This window comes from Coregonus clupeaformis, unplaced genomic scaffold, assembly GCF_020615455.1.
Source record: "Coregonus clupeaformis isolate EN_2021a unplaced genomic scaffold, ASM2061545v1 scaf1436, whole genome shotgun sequence".
NCBI lineage: Eukaryota > Metazoa > Chordata > Actinopteri > Salmoniformes > Salmonidae > Coregonus > Coregonus clupeaformis.
Window position 1 is genome coordinate 84,154 of NW_025534890.1, and position 15,813 is coordinate 99,966.

General features: G+C 45.1%; 1 protein-coding gene across 1 annotated transcript in view; it reads right to left on the reverse strand.

Moving 5' to 3' along the window:
* Positions 1–10,856, reverse strand: part of LOC121555192 (FERM, ARHGEF and pleckstrin domain-containing protein 1) — a 56,432-nt gene extending 45,576 nt beyond the window's left edge. Inside the window, exons 1-6 of the mRNA XM_045218198.1 lie at positions 10,764–10,856; positions 6,603–6,704; positions 6,414–6,456; positions 4,271–4,349; positions 1,659–1,756; positions 1,050–1,164 (exon numbers count right to left, since the gene is read on the reverse strand). Of these exons, the coding sequence (XP_045074133.1) occupies positions 1,050–1,164; positions 1,659–1,756; positions 4,271–4,349; positions 6,414–6,456; positions 6,603–6,704; positions 10,764–10,856 (530 nt within the window). The remainder of the gene's footprint in view (positions 1–1,049; positions 1,165–1,658; positions 1,757–4,270; positions 4,350–6,413; positions 6,457–6,602; positions 6,705–10,763) is intronic.
* Between the last annotated feature and the right edge of the window lie 4,957 nt (positions 10,857–15,813).

Consider the following 15,813-nt stretch of genomic DNA (forward strand, 5'->3'; position numbering starts at 1 on the left):
GGGTGACACCAGTGTAGCATGGATGACTGGGGGTGTCACCAGTGTAGCATGGATGACTGGGGGTGAGGGAAGGGATGGCCATGTCCTCCTGGCCTGCTGCATCAATGAGGTGGACAGTAAGGGGATTGTGGGATATGGAAGCCTTCTACATTTTGTTCTCCAAGGAGCTCAGAACTAGCAAATTAGGAAACAAATAATAGAAGGAAATACTGGGAGAAGGAGAAGTTACAGTGAATGAGTTCAAGCAGCCATTTCCCTTGTGCCAACCTGTTCAGTGACAAAGGTTTAACAATGGAAATCCAAAGTCGTTAGCCGTTTCCCTGCTGAAGTCTGGTGTGTTGCTCCAAAGTCGTTAGCCGTTTCCCTGCTGAAGTCTGGTGTGTTGCTCCAAAGTCGTTAGCCGTTTCCCTGCTGAAGTCTGGTGTGTTGCTCCAAAGTCGTTAGCCGTTTCCCTGCTGAAGTCTGGGTGTGTTGCTCCAAAGTCGTACGTTTCCCTGCTGAAGTCTGGTGTGTTGCTCCAAAGTCGTTAGCCGTTTCCCTGCTGAAGTCTGGTGTGTTGCTCCAAAGTCGTTAGCCGTTTCCCTGCTGAAGTCTGGTGTGTTGCTCCAAAGTCGTTAGCCGTTTCCCTGCTGAAGTCTGGTGTGTTGCTCCAAAGTCGTTAGCCGTTTCCCTGCTGAAGTCTGGTGTGTTGCTCCAAAGTCGTTAGCCGTTTCCCTGCTGAAGTCTGGTGTGTTGCTCATTAGGCTTTCTGGGGACCCATGAAGTGTTTCTGATAAAGCAGACATCACCACATTCCCCTCCAGGCCCTAACCACTCAACCAACCCAGGGGGCAGGTCTAAACATGATAAAGAGTTAACACACTGAAATAAAGAACACTGTTCAGTCAGTGGTGAGTTTCCTGACTGTGTCACCTGGGTAGAAAACATTCCCTTGGGACGTGTACGTATGGAGGTCTTTATCTACCTTGACCTGTTCAGAGGCCACCAGAATAACGCCTGAAAAGCTCTGCTTCCAGACCTGACACACCAGTTACAGAGGAGCTACTCACCCATTCTTGGAGTGGAACTCCATGATCTTGTCCATCAAAGCCACCTGGTCAGGAATGTAGCTGTTGTTGAGGAGGTGCTGCCGACTCTGGCTCTCCTCAAAGTCCCCTGTCTCAGCTGGAGAACAAAGGGTTAAAGTCAGGGGATCGTATTAGAACATCGTATTACATTGTGTGCAGTGCGTAGGCCTACACTGTGTAAATTATCTGCATCACTGCTGGTTGATAGCAATTCAGATTATTTGCATATATCCCTAAATAGAATAGATTAGAATAGATTCAATTCAATCGACTAGAATCCATCCTCATCCATGCCTCTTCCCTCTTTGATCACACTTTTGACAGCTCCCTCTAGCATTAGAATCCAGGCAGAGGAACGGACAGCTTTTCAAAAAGCTCTCTCTGTCAGTGTCTTCCCACATTTCATTCATTCAGAGGAATACTAAAAAGGTATCCATGGCAACACACTGATTCTTAATTTGGGATGCTGCGCCACATCCTGTTTGACACAGTTTGAAGAAGGTTCTGTTTTCCTACACATGTATATGCTCTATTGGCTCTGTGATCCTATTGGCTCTGTGAAGCCACAGGGAAAGTAACAGAGAGACGTACATTGGATAATATGGGAGACCAGCAGGGCGGCGCTACTGTCGTTGCAGGTCAGACGTCCACAGGCAAGGTCATGCTTGATCTGCAGGGCGAAGAGATACCTGGACCATCATGGGACAAAGAGAAAGGTTAGAACAGAGCCAATAGGATGACTGGCTGTGGTTAACATCAAAACCTGTCAGGCCACAACACAGGAGGGAGGAACAGGAAAGGAACCACTTGGAGGCGCTGGAGGGGATGGCAGACGTTTTATGGACTCTTAACCAACCGTGCTATTTTTTATTTATTTTTTCGCATTGTTTGTAACAGAATGGCGCCGGGGGGGATGGCTTCTCCCAGTATTTTTTTCTATTATCCGGAGGGGATGGCTGCCGTTTTATGGGCTCCTAACCAACCGTGCTATTTTGTTAGTTTTTTCGCATTGTTTGTAACTTATTTTGTACATAACGTTGCTGCTACCATCGTCTCTTATGACAGAAAAGAGCTTCTGGACATCAGAACAGCCATTACTCACCTTGAACTGGACGAATAACATTTCTTTAATGAGTCGGACGAGAGGGATTTGCTCCAGACACCCGACAGGGCCCTCATCCCAGTCATTCGCAGTAGAAAGAAAAGGAGATATCGCGGAAGGAGATCGGGGTGCCTGGTAAGGAGCCGGCGACAAGTGGCTAACCTGCCTTTGCCATCGATACTATTGGCCAACATACAATCGCTTGATAATAAAGTGGATGAACTACAAGCATGTATATCCTACCAACGGGAAATTAAAAACTGTAATATCTTATGTTTCACCGAGTCGTGGCTGAACGACGACATGAATAACATACAGCTGGCGGGTTATACACTGTATCGGCAGGATAGAACGGCAGCCTCTGGTAAGACAAGGGGTGGCGGTCTATGTATATTTCTAAACAACAGCTGGTGCACGATATCTAAGGAAGTCTCAAGGTTTTGCTCGCCTGAGGTAGAGTATCTCATGATAAGCTGTAGACCACACTATCTACCAAGAGAGTTTTCATCTATATTCTTCGTAGCTGTCTATTTACCACCACAAACCGATGCTGGCACTAAGACCACACTCAATGAACTGTATAAGGCCATAAGTAAACAGGAAAACGCTCATCCAGAGGCGGCACTCCTAGAGACCACCTTTACTCCACACACAGAGACGCGTACAAAGCTCTCCCTCGCCCGCCATTTGGCAAATCTGACCATAATTCTATCCTCCTAGCAAAAACTAAAGCAGGAAGCACCAGTGACTCGGTCAATAAAAAAGTGGTCAGGTGAAGCAGATGCTAAGCTACAGGACTGTTTTGCTCGCACAGACTGGAATATGTTCCGGGATTCTTCCGATGGCATTGAGGAGTACACCACATCAGTCACTGGCTTCATCAATAAGTGCATCGATGACCTCATCCCCACAGTGACTGTACGTACATACCCCAACCAGAAGCCATGGATTACAGGCAACATCCGCACTGAGCTAAAGGGTAGAGCTGCCACTTTCAAGGAGCGGGACACTAACCTGGACGCTTAGAAGAAATCCTGCTACACCCTCCGACGAACCATCAAACAGGCAAAGCGTCCAATACAGGACTAAGATCGAATCGTACTACACCGGCTCCGACGCTCGTCTGATGTGGCAGGGCTTGCAAACTATTACAGACTACAAAGGGAAGCACATGCGAGCTGGCCAGTGACACGAGCCTACCAGACAAGCTAAATTACTTCTATGCTTACTTCGAGGCAAGTAACACTGAAACATGCATGAAAGCATTAGCTGTTCCGGACCACTGTGTGATCACACTCTCCGTAGCCGATGTGAGTAAGACCTTTAAACAGGTCAACATTCACAAGGCCGCAGGGCCAGACGGATTACCTGGACGTGTACTCCGAGCATGTGCTGACCAACTGGCAAGTGTCTTCACTGACATTTTCAACCTCTCCCTGTCTGAGTCTGTAATACCAACATGTTTCAAGCAGACCACCATAGTCCCTGTCCCCAAGAACACTAAGGTAACCTACCTAAATGACTACCTACCCGTAGCACTCACGTCTGTAGCCATGAAGTGCTTTGAAAGGCTGGTCATGGCTCACATCAACACCATTATCCCAGAAACCCTAGACCCACTCCAATGTGCATACTGCCCCAACAGATCCACAGATGATGCAATCTCTATTGCGCTCCACACTGCCCTTTCACACCTGGACAAAAGAAACACCCATGTGAGAATGCTATTCATTGACTACAGCTCAGCGTTCAACACCATAGTGCCCTCAAAGCTCATCACTAAGCTAAGGACCCTGGGACTAAACACCTCCCTCTGTAACTGGATCCTGGACTTCCTGACAGGGTAGGTAACAACACATCTGCCATGCTGATCCTCAACACGGGGGCCCCTCAGAGGTTTGTGCTCAGTCCCCTCCTGTACTCCCTGTTCACTCTAGACTGCATGGCCAAGCACGACTCCAACACCATCATTAAGTTTGCCGATGACACAACAGTTTTAGGCCTGATCACCGACAACGACGAGACAGCCTATAGGGAGGAGTCTGAAATGGCAGTTGGTATGTCGCTGGTTAAACCTAGGCTTCTTTCTGTTTAGTCTTACCTAGTCAATTCCTCCAGTAGCTGGGCGTGGTCTGGGGGGAAGAACTTCACCACAAATCTCAGGACTGTGTGCTTGGGCCCTGTGGGTGTCAGATAATGGCATGGTTATAGAGCAACAGAGAACACATTCTAAACAAACTATCTGGAGATTCCTGTCATAGAATTAGGAGTTAGAACAGGATCTCCATGATTCCTTTTGCTCAATTACACTTTGACCTGAATTTGGGTTATGTCTCACCGACCAATGAGATCATAACAAGCATTGTACTTGCTCTTATGCACCAAAAAAAATACTTGTTTGTAGATGAGCAAACCAGTCTTCCATAAGACTTGATGAAAGCTTTATGACTCGAGATGTACAAGTTTTAACAGCGGAGCCTCAGTCTGGAAGAAAGATGGTCTCTGTGTGTGAATAACGATGCAGTTTGGGATTTTAAGCATAACAGATTTGTAACCTATTGTAAGAATTAGATTCGTAAGATATCATACGAATTGCAAAAGAATATACACTGAGTGCACAAAACATTAAGGTCACCTGCTCTTTCCATGACATAGACTGACCAGGTGAATACAGGTGAAAGCTAAGATCCCTTATTGATGTCACTTGTTAAATCCACTTCAATCAGTGTTGATTAAATAAGGATTTTTAAGCCTTGAGACAATTGAGACATGGATTGTGTTCGTGTGCCATTCAGAGGGTGAATGGGCAAGACAAAATATGTAAGTGCCTTTGAACAGGGTATGGTACACTTAGATAAAATAGTTCCAAAAGGGTTCTTTGCGGAGGGATAGGGTTCTACCAAAACCGTTTTGATCAGAAGAACCAAGACAAGGGTTCTTTGTAAGGATAAGGGTTCTACCTAGAACCTTTAACATCCTAAGAACCATTTTTGGAAGAAAGGGTTCTTTGATGATTCTTTGCAAGGCAAGAAGGATTATTCGGAAGGCAAGAAGGCTTCTACATAGAACCCTATATCATATTTCCTGCTCTATTGCTCTATTGCAGGAAGCTTTTCAGAATTGTTTGTTTTACTGTAATACCTGTGTTTTTGCATGTACATTGATTGGTTGATTAATTTAATGCTACATAAAGATAAATAACATGCAGTTTTCTAAACTAATCCAATCTATTAGTATCTGGATTTATTGCACCTGTTACTGAGATGGTTGTTCCAGTTTAGACGATTGAGGTAGTCTCAGTATTCAATCCTCCCTACCCTGGCAGTCAATCTAAATGCAGGTTGTGGGTGATAAACAATTCCACTTGTTGGCTATCCTAACTCTGGCTGGATTCCAATAGGAATTACATAATGTGACTTGCAGGTCTGATGTGGTCTGTAAACCAGGAGATTCCTAACACCACTGTATTAGGGTATAACTAGGCCCTCAATGAAAGGCTACAGAGGGTAGTGCGTACGGCCCAGTACATCACTGGGGCCAAGCTTCCTGCCATCCAGGACCTCAATACCAGGCGGTGTCAGAGGAAGGCCCTCAAAATTGTCAAAGACTCCAGCCACCCTAGTCATAGACTGTTCTCTCTGCTACCGCACGGCAAGCGATACCGGAGTGCCAAGTCTAGGTCCAAAAGACTTCTCAACAGCTTCTACCCCCAAGACATAAGACTTCTGAACAGCTAATCATGGCTACCCGGACTATTTGCACTGCCCCCCCACCCCATCTTTTTACGCTGCTGCTACTCTGTTAATTATTTATGCATAGTCACTTCAACTCTACCCACATGTACATATTACTTCAACTACCTCAACTAGCCGGTGCCCCCGCACATTGACTCTGCACCGGTACCCCCCTGTATATATAGCCTCCCTACTGTTATTTTATTTTACTTCTGCTCTTTTTCTCAACACTTTTTGTTGTTGTTTTATTTTACTTTTTTATTAAAAATAAATGCACTGTTGGTTAAGGGCTGTAAGTAAGCATTTCACTGTAATGTCTGCACCTGTTGTATTCGGCGCATGTGGCCAATACAATTTGATTTGATTTGATTTGATTTAATGTTTCCATGTTTTGGCTTGATACATTTTCTTCTGTTAGCAACCATACCACCAGTGTTAGTTGAAGCAAATGAAGCATGAACTGTCCATTGCCAGCCATGTAAAAGTGTGTAATGAAGTCAGGGGACTTACGTCTCAGCTGCTTGACAATTGGCTTTAGGAGGTCTAGCCAAACCTGTGAACCGAAGGAAAGCAAAACGCCCCTTAGTCAGCATAGAGAGATGAATTCAAGGCTTCTACACTAACACCTCAAGAAGAAACAAGCTAACACCCAGTCCAGAAACAACCCCTAAGTTAAGGACTGTCTTTTTCTTCACTCACCATCATCTTGTGGTCTTGGTATTCTAGGCCGAAGTAGTCTCCCTCAACGAGGTTCAGGTGGGTACACACCAGGTCAAACAGCACCTTGCCTGAGGCTCTTTGCTGTAAAAGACAGAAACATACATGGTAAGTTAGAGAAATACCTGGTGCAGTAATGAATGACTTTTGACTGTACGATGGGCTGGCTGGCATTCACTAGCTCGATCACTCAATGAGCAATGTGTACTTAGACAAGGATGATATTGTCCCTCAGTTTTAAAGACTCATTCTGATCAAATTTCACTGAAAATCCCCTCAGCAAAGTCTATCTGCAAGTCCAATCAAGGATCAGCGATCATGAGAGCACATTCAGGACTGGATCTCATCATCCCTCTAGGACTTTGTGGATCAGGAGGAATGCCACAGACAAACAATATAGACATTTGCAGTAGTGACTGAGTGTAGTATGACTGGCTGCATGGATAGTGGGTGGCTCCATAGAACCCCTCCCTTCACTTCCAGAAGATTGCTCAAAACCTCCCCCTCCTCTCCTCCTATGGAGGCTCAGAGAGGGGTGGACACAGAGGAGCAGACAGAGGGGGGGGGGGCGGGGCCTGTGACTTTTGTTCTGTGTTCCCAGTATCACCATGGGGACAGACGATGGCACAGCACTCTTTGAAGCTGATCTGGTGGCAACCCAGCTCACCTAGGAAGTCCATTCCTCCATGACAACTCTTTCAAGTCTACATCAGAGACTGTCATCTGGCTGTTTTTCACCCACTACTTATTTTCCCTTCCCAGGGGAACATACACAGCCAACACCAGGGCAACCCCAAATTGCTTCCCTGACTTTTGAGGGGAAACAACTACTCATGTGTGACCTGTTTCAAGAAGCTAGGCGTATGCCGCATGTCACCTCTTCACAGGAGAGCCATTGGAACGTTTTTTACATTTATTTTTATCAAAATGTGTTTTTGGGCAGAAATGCCTTCTGGAACATGTGAACTTTCATGTGCCTTAATAACAAACTTGTATGCCATCTGTAAATACGAATAAAATTGTTAAATTACGAGCCTAGTTGGTTTAGCCACGGAAAAAGACAGGAACCTTCCCGCTAGCCATGATTGGCTGAGATAATGGCTGGGCTGGACATGCCGAGAGATTAGTTCGGATTGGTCTGCCATGTAGCTCGCTTCTGTCTATCCGTGAGCTGCTCAGTATGTGTCTATAATCCTTGCTACCACAGATTTTTTGAAAGATATAACGTTAGCCTTGGCGATCTGCAAAAGTGTTGCTACTTGCAACAGAATTTAGCAGGCGCTATCGACAAAGATCAGTGGGAAAAAGTTGTGATGGACTACTTTCTGCATATGGCCAGTGTGAACAGAAGTGACTTGACACAACAACGGGCCAGTCAACTAACCGGGTAAAATAAACCAAACGGAAAAGATATGCTGCCATGAAGCGTTTATACATGGATATTATCCGTTTCAAATTTTGTCAGAAAGTCATTTTCATTGCAAGTTAAAACGTACTGTTAGCTAGCGAACGTTAGTTGGTTTGCTAGCTAACGTTACATGTATGATCTGTGTAGTAATATTATTTGTATCTCAGAAAGCCATTTGCATTGCTAGTTATAGTATAATGTTAGCTAGCTAGCTAACATTGAACCTAGTTGGTTTGCTTTAGCTACCTGCCGATTCATACTACAGCATTTCATGTGGCTAGCTATGACAATCCATTTGTACTGTAGCTATAGGTTGGGATTGTTTAGCTAGCTAGCTAGCTAGCTAGCTAGCTAGCTAGATGTCTAAACAAAAGACTCCACTTCGCCAGATGATTACATGACCCATGAAGTTAGCCAGGTGTGTCTGGGGTGATTACGGCCATCTATTGTACTTCATGAACATGTGTACATGTCTAGACAATAGTGACCCATCCACTTAGCTAAATGTGGCTGGGGGGTGGTTATAGCATTTCTTTCACATGACCCGATAATTTAGACAAGTGTCTGGGTGAGCATCTAATAATGATAAAATATTTATACAATATTTTTATCTGGACACTTTCAAAGTCAGATTAGGATATTGGCCAAGGACTAGATAAAGTGTATTTTTACCTGGAGTTTTTCCTTATTGTAGGATACTATCTTTGGTTGTTTACTACACTACCTTACTCACTCTGTTTAGCACATGGCCTCACATGTGAATCCTTAAAGAGATGGGTGGGGCTTAAGAGGGTGTGAACGATGTATAGGTGTAGACCTATGAATAGGTGTAGACAAATAAGAGCTCTCCAGTACATTTATGGGCCATTTTCTCAACTTTCAAAGCAGAATTACTTTCCCATTGTTCCTCAACTGCAGTGTTTGATATACTATTTTGAAGCTCTGAGTCTCTTCTTTAAAAAAAAAAACACAATTTTGCTACAAATCAAATCAAATTGTATTTCTCACATACACGTGTATAGCAGATGTTATTGCGGGTGTAGCGAAATGCTTGTGCTTCTAGCTCCGACAGTGCAGTAATATCTAACAAGTAATATCTAACAATTTCACAACATATACCCAATACACACAAATCTTAGTAAGGAATGGAATTAAGAATGTATCCATATATGGACGAGCAATGACAGAACAGCATGGACTAAGATATAGCAGAATATTATAGAATATAGCACATTATTACAGTGACTAGTGTTACATTTCTTAAAGTGGGCAGTGATTTCAATAGGCAGCAGCAGCCTCTAATGTGCTAGTGATGGCTATTTAACAGTCTGATGGCCTTGAGATAGAAGCTGTTTTTCATTCTCTCTGTCCCAGCTTTGATGCACCTGTACTGACCTCGCCTTCTGGATGATAGCGGGGTGAACAGGCAGTGGCTAGGGTGGTTGAGGTCCTTGATGATCTTTTTGGCCTTCCTGTGACATCGGGTGTTGTATGTGTCTTGGAGGGCGGGTAGTTTACCCCAGGTAATGCGTTCGGCAGACCGCACCACCCTCTGGAGAGCCCTGCGGTTGTGGGCGGTGCAGTTGCTGTACCAGGCGGTGATACAGCCCGACAGGATGCTCTCAATTGTGCATCTGTAAAAGTTTGTGAGGGTTTTAGGTGCCAAGCCAAATTTCTTCAGCCTCCTGAGGTTAAAGAGGCTCTGTTGCGCCTTCTTCACCACACTGTCTGCGTGGGTGGACCATTTCAGTTTGTCAGTGATGTGGACGCCAAGGAACTTGAAGCTTTCCACCTTCTCCACTGCGGTCCCGTCGATGTGGATAGGGGGTTGCACCCTCTGCTGTTTCCTGAAGTCCACGATCATCTCCTTTGTTTTGTTGACGTTGAGTGAGAGGTTATTTTCCTGGCACCACACACCCAGAGCCCTCACCTCCTCCCTGTAGGCTGTCTCGTCATTGTTGGTAATCAAGCCTACTACTGTTGTGTCGTCTGCACACTTGATGATTGAGTTGGAGGCGTGCTTGGCCACACAGTCATGGGTGAACAGGGAGTACAGGAGGGGGCTGAGCACGCACCCTTGAGGGGCCCCAGTGTTAAGGATCAGCGAAGTGGAGATGTTTCCTACCTTCACCACCTGGGGGCGGCCCGTCAGGAAGTCCAGGATCCAGTTGCACAGGGAGGGGTTCAGACCCAGGGCCTCAAGCTTAATGATGAGCTGGATGGTACTATGGTGTTGAATGCTGAGCTATAGTCAATGAACAGCATTCTTACATAGGTATTCCTCTTGTCCAGCTGGGATAGGGCAGTGTGCAGTGTGATGGCGATTGCATCGTCTGTGGATCTATTGGGGCGGTAAAGCAAATTGAAGTGGGTCTAGGGTGACGGGTAAGGGTAGCCGTGATATGATCCTTGACTAGTTTCTCAAAGCACTTCATGATGACAGAGGTGAGTGCTACGGGGCAATAGTCATTTAGTTCAGTTACCTTTGCTTTCTTGGGTACAGGAACAATGGTGGCCATCTTGAAGCATGTGGGGACAGCAGACTGGGATAGGGAGAGATTGAAAATGTCCGTAAACACAACAGCCAGCTGGTCTGCGCATGCTCTGAGGACTTGGCTAGGGATGCCGTCTGGGCCGGCAGCCTTGCAGGGGTTAACATGTTTAAATGTTTTACTCACGTCGGCCATGGAGAAGGAGAGCCCACAGTCCTTGGTAGTGGGCCACGTTGGTGGCACTATGTTATCCTCAAAGCGGGCGAAGAAGGTGTTTAGCTTGTCCAGAAGCAAGACGGTCTCGGCGACGTGGCTGGTTTTCCTTCTGTAGTCCATGATTGTCTATAGACCCTGCCTCGTGTCTGAGCCGTTGAATTACAACTCCACTTTGTCCCTATACTGACGTTTTGCCTGTTTAATTGCCTTGCGTAGTGAGTAGCTACACTGTTTGCATTCTGCCATATTCCCAGTCACCTTGCCATGGTTAAATGCGGTGGTTCGCACTTTCAGTTTTGCGCGAATGCTGCCATCTACCCACGGTTTCTGGTTAGGGTAGATTTTAATAGTCACAGTGGGCACAACATCTCCTATACACTTCCTGATAAACTCAGTCACCGTTTCAGTGTATTCGTCTAAATTATTTTCGCAAGCTACCCGGAACATATCCCAGTCTGCGTGATCAAAACAATCTTGAAGCGTGGATTCCGATTGGTCAGACCAGTGTTGAATTGTCCTTAGCATGGGTACTTCCTGTTTGAGTTTCTGCCTATAGCAAGGGAGGAGCAAAATGGAGTCGTGTTCAGATTTGCCGAAAGGAGGGCGGGGGAGGGCCTTATAACCATCCCGGAAGTTCAAATAGCAATGGTCGAGAATTTTAGCAGCCGAGTACAACAGTCAATATGTTGATAGAACTTCGGCAGCCTTGTCCTCAAATTTGCTTTGTTAAAATCCCCGGCTACAATAAATGCAGCCTCAGGATTTGTGGTTTCCAGTTTGCATAAGGTCCAGTGAAGTTCTTTGAGGGACGTCGTGGTATCGGCTTGAGGGGGGATATACACGTCCGTTACTACAACCAAAGAAAATTATCTTGGGAGATAATACGGACGGCATTTGATTGTGAGGTATTCTAGGTCGGGTGAACAAAAGGACTTGAGTTCCTGTATGTTACTACAATTACACCATGAGTCGTTAATCATGAAACACACACCTCCACCCTTCTGCTTCCCGGAGAGATATTTATTTCTGTCTGCGCGATGAACGGAGAACCCATCATTTCAACAGAATATCCAGAGAGAGCCATGTTTCCATGAAACAAAGTATGTTACAGGCCCTGATGTCTCTCTGGAAAGAAATCCTTGCCCTGAGCTCGTTGACCTTGTTATCCAAAGACTGAACATTAGCGCGTAATATACTTGGAAGCGGTGGGTGGTGTGCGGGCCTCCTAAGTCGAACCTGCAGGCTGCTCCGAGTGCCTCTCCTCCGCCGGCGATGTTTTGGGTCAGCCGCAAACAAAGGATCTGCTTCAGGAAAGTCGTATTCCTGGTCGTAATGCTGGTGAGTTACCGCCGCTCTAATATCCAATAGTTTTTCCCTGGCTGTATGTAATGATACAAAACACTTTCTGAGCTAATAATGTAAAAATAATACATAAAAAAAACAAAATACCGCAAAGTTTCCTAAGAGCTAGTCGCGAGGCCGCCATCTTCGTCGGCGCCAGGTACATAAGATTGAATCGAGGCGGTGGGTCACATTTAGAGGCACAAAGGGACTGCAGTTAAAGCCAAATCTCCTGTTGGAAAACCCCTAAGAAGACAGAAGCATAGAAGGCAGGGAGGGAGTTGAGCTGTTTAGCCAAGCTGCATTCTTTTGACTGGTTTTCACCGGTGCAGAACATAGCACAGTTATGCCAGTGTTTATAGTAACAGTCCCGCCCCCTGGCTAGGATAATGACCCAGCAGCATTTTAGTGTGACTCCTCCACCCTTCTGCACCCCCCCCCACTATTTTATCCTTCTACAATTAACCCCCCTCCTATTCTATCCTTCTACAATCTTCACCCCCCCCATTCTATACTTCTACAATTAACCCCCCCATTCTATTCTTCTACAATTTTCACCCCCCATTCTATTCTTCTACAATCTTCACCCCCTCCTATTCTATCCTTCTACATCTTCACCCCCCCATTCTATTCTTCTACAATCTTCACCCCCCCCATTCTATCCTTCTACAATCTTCACCCTCCCATTCTATTCTATCCTTCTACAATCTACACCCCCTCTTCTCCTACTCTACTCTGTACCTCCTCCACCCATGTACTCCTCTCCTTCTCTACCAAGCTCTCTCCCTCAGTCCATATCCACATAAAGGCAGTAATTGGAACTAAGACCTTCTCTACTTCCTGGATTATGTAGTGACCTCTTCCAATCACAAGAGGGCCATCCTCATTACTGACCCATGGGAAATAGGTTAATGTTTTCCATTATTACACTGACTTACAGTGCATTCGGAAAGTATTCAAACACCTTGACCTTTTCCACATTTTGTTACGTTACAGCCTTATTCTAAAATGTCCTAAATTGATTTTGTCCCTCATCAATCTATACACAATACCCCATAATTACAAAGCAAAAACTGTTTTTTAGAATTGTTTGCTAATTTATACATTTTAAAAAACGTAAATATCACATTTACATAAATATTCAGACCCTTTACTCAGTACTTTATTGAAGCACCTTTGGCAGCGATTACAGTCTCGATTCTTCTTGGGTATGATGCTACAAGCTTGACACACCTGTATTTGGGGAGTTTCTCCCATTCTTCTCTGCAGATCCTGTCAAGCTCTGTCAGGTCGGATGGAGTGTGTCGCTGCACATCTCTTTTCAGGTCTCTCCAGAGATGTTCGATTGGGTTCAAGTCAGGGCCCTGGCTGGGCCACTCAAGGACATTCAGAGACTTGTCCCGAAGCCACTCCTGCGTTGTCTTGGCTGTGTGCTTAGGGTCGTTGTCCTGTTGGAAGGTGAACCTTCGCCCCAGTCTGAGTTCCTGAACGCTCTGGAGCAGGTTTTCATCAAGGCACTCTGTACTTTGCTTCGTTAATCTTTCCCTTGATCCTGACTAGTCTCCCAGTCCCTGCCGCTGAAAAACATCCCCACAGCATGATGCTGCCACCACCATGCTTCACCGTAGAGATGGTGCCAGGTTTCCTCCAGACGTGACGCTTGGCATTCAGGCCAAAGAGTTCAATCTTGGTTTCATCAGACCAGAGAATCTTGTTTCTCATGGTCTGAGAGTCTTTTGGAAACTCCAAGCGGGCTGTCATGTGCCTTTTAATGAGGAGTGGCTTCCGTCTGGCCACTCTACCATAAAGGCCTAATTGGTGGAGTACTGCAGAGATGGTTGTCCTTCTGGAAGATTCTCCCATCTCCACAGAGGAACTCTGGAGCTCTGTCAGAATGACCATCGGGTTCTTGGTCACCTCCATGACAAAGGCCCTTCTCCCCCAATTGCTCAGTTTGGCCGGGCATTCCAAATCATGTCCAATCAATTGATTTTACCACAGGTGGACTAATCAAGTTGTAGAAACATCCCAAGGATGATCAATAGAAACAGGATGCACCTATGCTCAATTTCGAGTCTCAGAGCAAAGGGTCTTAATAGTTCTGTAAATAAGGTATCTGTTTTTAATTTTTAATAAATTTGCAAAGATTTCTAAAAACCTGTTTTCACTTCGTCATTATGGGGTATTGTGTGTAGATTGATGAGAAAATATAATAATTTAATCAATTTTAGAATAAGGCTGTAACGTAACAAAATGTAGAAAAAGTAAAGGGGTCTGAATACTTTCCGAACGAGGCAATTGACTGTTAATTAAACAGTCAATTGCCTCAATAAGATTAAAATCTATTCAAATTAAATCTGTCCAAAACAGCACCACCATAGCCTGCTTCCCATAGCTTTCTGGGTGTTTTTCTAATTTATTTTCGTTAGATATTACTGCACTGTTGGAGCTAGGAACACAAGCATTTCGCTACACCCGCAATAACATCTGCTAAATATGTGTATGTGACCAATACAATTTGATTTGGTTCCCTGCACTCTCTCTCTCTCTCCCTCCACTCCTCTCCCTCCTGACTACAGGATGTATGGAGCTCAGGGCACCACACAGTGCCCACCACAGAGGACCAGCTGTTTCCATATGGTGGAGGGTTGATGAGTGAGAGCACAGGGGAGCAGGAGGCTAGATGCCACCAGAGCATCCACCAGCCAAACACCCACTCACCCACACTGCTGCCTGCCTGCCAAGGCCCTGCTGCTGAAGCCCCAACCAGCCGTGAATCTGCATTGTCAGACCTCTCCACAGAACCAGAGAGTCATACGGTGAGGAAATCTAAGTTAGTAGCCTGGGTTTTCTGCATTTGGTAATAGAATACAGTGCATCAGTATAATACAGTGCATCAGTATAATACAGTGCATCAGTATAATACAGTGCATCAGTACAATACAGTGCATCACTAGAATACAGTGCATCACTAGAATACAGTGCATCAGTATAATACAGTGCATCACTAGAATACAGTGCATCACTAGAATACAGTGCATCACTATAATACAGTGCATCACTATAATACAGTGCATCACTAGAATACAGTGCATCACTAGAATACAGTGCATCACTAGAATACAGTGCATCTCTAGAATACAGTGCATCACTAGAATACAGTGCATCACTAGAATACAGTGCATCACTAGAATACAGTGCATCAGTAGAATACAGTGCATCAGTAGAATGCAGTGCATCACTAGAATACAGTGCATCAGTATAATACAGTGCATCAGTATAATACAGTGCATCACTAGAATACAGTGCATCACTAGAATACAGTGCATCACTAGAATACAGTGCATGAAGGATAGACATTCTAAAGCATGAAACACACCAAGAATCTCACTGCTGATAGACTGCCGATAGGTACTCATCACAGTGGGAGACCGTTCCTTCTCTTGCTAGAACAAAAGCGGTACCTGCCGCGTGCCGACCTGGTAGCAACAAACCTACCAATTCTACTTATAGAATTTCAATGCTCATCAGTGGTCAACAACTTGACTTCAAGCCAGTCAGAGAGCATGAACCCCCATGTGGGGGAGTGAACAAAAAAATAATGAAAAAACAGGGCATTTTCTCCATATATCCAAAATAAGCCAGTCACTCTTCATATGGAATGTAAACTACAGGATGGTAGCTAGCTTAGTGCACAGACACAATGCGCACAACACTAAATACCTCCTCCAAGCTA